General features: G+C 43.4%; 1 protein-coding gene across 1 annotated transcript in view; it reads left to right on the top strand.

Moving 5' to 3' along the window:
* Hk2 (hexokinase 2) overlaps positions 1–2,909 on the top strand; it is a 68,498-nt gene extending 65,589 nt beyond the window's left edge. Inside the window, exon 18 of the mRNA XM_005385474.2 lies at positions 373–2,909. Within this exon, the coding sequence (XP_005385531.1) occupies positions 373–517 (145 nt within the window). The 3' untranslated portion in view covers positions 518–2,909. The remainder of the gene's footprint in view (positions 1–372) is intronic.
* The last annotated feature ends 648 nt before the right edge of the window (positions 2,910–3,557 follow it).

The following is a 3,557-nucleotide window of genomic DNA, read 5'->3' as shown; positions in this document are numbered from 1 at the left end:
TCCGGTACCGGGAACCGAACTCACGACCTTGCGCTTGCCAGGCAGGCGCTTTGCCGCTGAGCTAAATCCCCAGCCCCTCACTGATTAGTTTTAATAGTGGAATTCACCAGAATCTCAAGGCATTATCTCACAGTTGAACCTTAATCCCTCGGTGTGATGTAGAATTTGGGCATGTCACTAGCACCTCCCAGTCTTAATTTTCTGGTACACAGGGCATCGTGAAGGTTTACCATATTATAGCTGTCATCTTCTCTTAATTGTTCCTGGGTCTCCAGTATCACTTCTTAGGGTCTTACTTCTGAGGACATAAATCAGCTCTTGACTAACATGCTTTTTCCTATGTCTTTTTTTTTTTTTTTTTACTCTCTCCAGCTTTGCCAAAGTCATGCACAAGACAGTGAAGGACCTGGCCCCAAAATGTGAAGTGTCCTTCCTGGAGTCAGAGGATGGCAGCGGGAAGGGGGCCGCTCTCATCACTGCCGTGGCCTGCCGCATCCGAGAGGCTGGACAGCGATAGGACCCCTGAGGTTGGCAGGGACATCACTGCTTCCCCTTTCCCTGTTTTAAGTTATATAAGGTGTCAACCCCTCGTGTCAGAGACAGGCCCCTTAGCTTTTCTTTGGCAGAAAGGACCCCAGCGGACTAGGTTTTGTCTCTCAATATGTTCACTGTAGCATTTGGTACCCAAGCCTTGCCTTTCCTGAGATACAGAGTAAGGATTTCTTCACGCTGGTCACAACCACTCCCACCGGTTGGCTTTTAAATGCAATCCTTTGTCATCCCCTGGCCAAATTTCATGTCGCTGTACAATCCTACGAGATGTGGACTGTCCTAAAGATGTGGTTGCCTCACCTTGGAGCTGAATGTGACATTTCTAGGTGGAGAGTAACCCCCTGCATGAGCAGGGACCTCCATTCTCCACTTAGAGGTGGGAGAGGTTTGCACTCATGCTGTGAGCCTGATCTTCCTGCAAGCAGACTTGGAAGGGCGGAGAGGTGGCAAGGGGAAAGAAATCTCATGAGTACCATGGGACATTCTTTCCTTGACATGTGTATGAGTGTTGCCCTGTGGATTCCAGCATTGACCATTCTGTAAGCAAGGAATCCCCCATCAGGCAGTGAAACCAACGCCAGGAGTCGACACATCGTGCGAGCGGATTTTTCTGCGTCTCACTGTGGGTGCGTGGATCCTACGTGAGCGTTGGACCTTCGGGGAAAGGGGAACCTTTGAGTTTATTTTTTAATATCTTCCTGCAAAAGTGGAAATATTGTATTTTCATTTTAATTTATGTGTGAAACTTACTTAGTTCATGAAGTAGGTCTGCTCTTCATTTTGTGATCGACTGTATGTAATATTTATATTTGTTAATTTGTTTTATATATATATATAGATAGATAGATAGATAGATAGATAGATAGATAAATCTACAAGGTATCCTCAGCCTTGGCCTCGGTAATAGATCAGTTTAGTTTAGGATGGCAGGTAATGACATTGACTAGCTCCTAGAAATACCTCATTGGCCTGCAGGAGGAGAAGGGAAGCCTCTTTGGGGTGAGTGAATGGCCAAGCGTCAGCTCTCTGGCTCCTCCCTCCCCTGCAGTCTTGAAAATGTATGGAAAGCCGGAATGGAGACTGAGGCTGGGCCCATGGACCGAGGAAACCACAGCAACTGGCTGCTCTGGCTAGAGGCTTTCTTGGCGCAATGTTACATGGGATGTGAACCGAAGGAAACCAAAGAGATCATTTCAAGTAGACTCACTGCCTAAAAGTCTGTTTTTATTCTCAGGGCAGTCAGTATATTAAAGCTGTCTGACAAGATAAAGGAAGCCACCAAAAGTTTAAAAAATTCTATCTAATTATCAACCTCAAACCAAAATGAAACAGTCAATGAACCAAACAAAACCCTCAGGGACAACAGTTTTGGTACGCTTGTGCCCTCCTAGCAAATTTCACCTTGAGTTTGTCTTGTAAATGTTTTACAAGAAGTGTGCTTCCCTGGGCTGAGCTGGCATTGGTCTACAGGCCTGTTTTTGTTTTTTTTGTACATGGTATTTATTTCATGGCAGAGATTGGAATGGCATAAGAGCCTCCAGATTACTACTTTTCAAGAGTGCTGTTGAATCTGAACCTGAAAGCACACTTACTTCTGCCCCAAAGTAGAAACAATCATTGACATTAAATCTGGATGCAGTATGGCAAAGAGGGGATGGCTTTGTGACACTATTAAATAAGATACAGAAAACAGGATCAAAACAGAAAAATGGACAGAAACTCACAACTTGGTTGTACCTAATTTTTGTTCATTTTCAAACTTGGGCTGAAAACGGTGCCCGGTGATCATTCTTGAACAAGGTGGGGTATAAATAAGTGAAAATAAATGGCCCAGATCTTCCTGGGAAGGAAACAGGGAGGGGACGCTTCCTCACTTGTTGCAGTCTGGTTTTGCCTGTCTGCATAAACTCCCCTGCCGCCCCCACCTGCAGTTATTATCTGAGGTGTGGGTTCCTTCCATTAGAGTGAAAAGTCAAAAGCCACCTGTAGACTTGTCAATCACTAAAGGATATCCATGAAATAGAGATGAATTTTAACTTACTTTTATTATGGAATTTTAACTTGTTTTTAAATTACATGTTTTAAATGTGTATGTGGCTATTACAGATGTGTCGTTGGTTTCTAAGCCAGAACTCTGGGCAGTGTGTGTTGACTGGGATCCCCTGGTTGCTGCTGCTCTGCTTGGTGTAAATAAAGTGTGTCTCAGTCTTTGCCTGGGGTGTACAGAATATGGGTCATCTCAAACCCTTAAGCCCTCGGTCTGGTGAAGATGTTGTCACTGTGTACAATAAAGAACTAGCTGAATTAACTATGTGATGTTAAATATTATTAATAAATTTTAACTTTTTTTCAAAATACTCAATGTGTCACCTGAGCAAAGTATTCAGTGTGCATCTTTAAGACTGTGGTTATGTTAGGGACATACTAGTACTTCCTGAACAATCTGATGGATAATTATGGATGTCTCGATTTTGAGTGTGCAGTCATCCCCCGGTGAGTGTGCATGGGAGAATGACTGTGGAACTCACCCAAAGATACCAAATCTGAGAATTTTGTGGAAGTCCCTCCTATAAAAAAAAGTAGTCTAGTATTTCCCTAGAATTTATATAAATCCTCTGTATAGATTATGTGTAATACCTGATACTACATAAATACCAAGTAAATAATTCTATTTACAAATAACGGCAACAAAAAGGGGTACATGTTTAATACAGATGCATTATTTATTTATTTGTTTATTATCTTTTTGAGATGGGGTCTCCCAATGCAGTTCAGGCTGACCTTGAGCTCACTTTGTAGCCCAGGCTGACCTTGAACTCACAACAATCCTCCTGCCTCAGCCTCCCGAGTGCTGGGATTACAGGCATGTGCCCCCACGCCCGGCTCAGATGCATTATTTTTCTGAATATTTTTGACCTAAGGTTGGCTGGTTGCATCCTTGGAACCTGTGGACACAGAGGCCAACTATCTATGTGACGGGCATGTGTGTGGTTAAGACATGACCT

Source organism: Chinchilla lanigera, unplaced genomic scaffold (genome assembly GCF_000276665.1).
Source record: "Chinchilla lanigera isolate Chin_1 unplaced genomic scaffold, ChiLan1.0 scaffold00023, whole genome shotgun sequence".
NCBI classification, from domain to species: domain Eukaryota; kingdom Metazoa; phylum Chordata; class Mammalia; order Rodentia; family Chinchillidae; genus Chinchilla; species Chinchilla lanigera.
The sequence above is the reverse complement of the archived record's forward strand: the minus strand, read 5'-3'. Positions and strand labels throughout refer to the sequence as shown.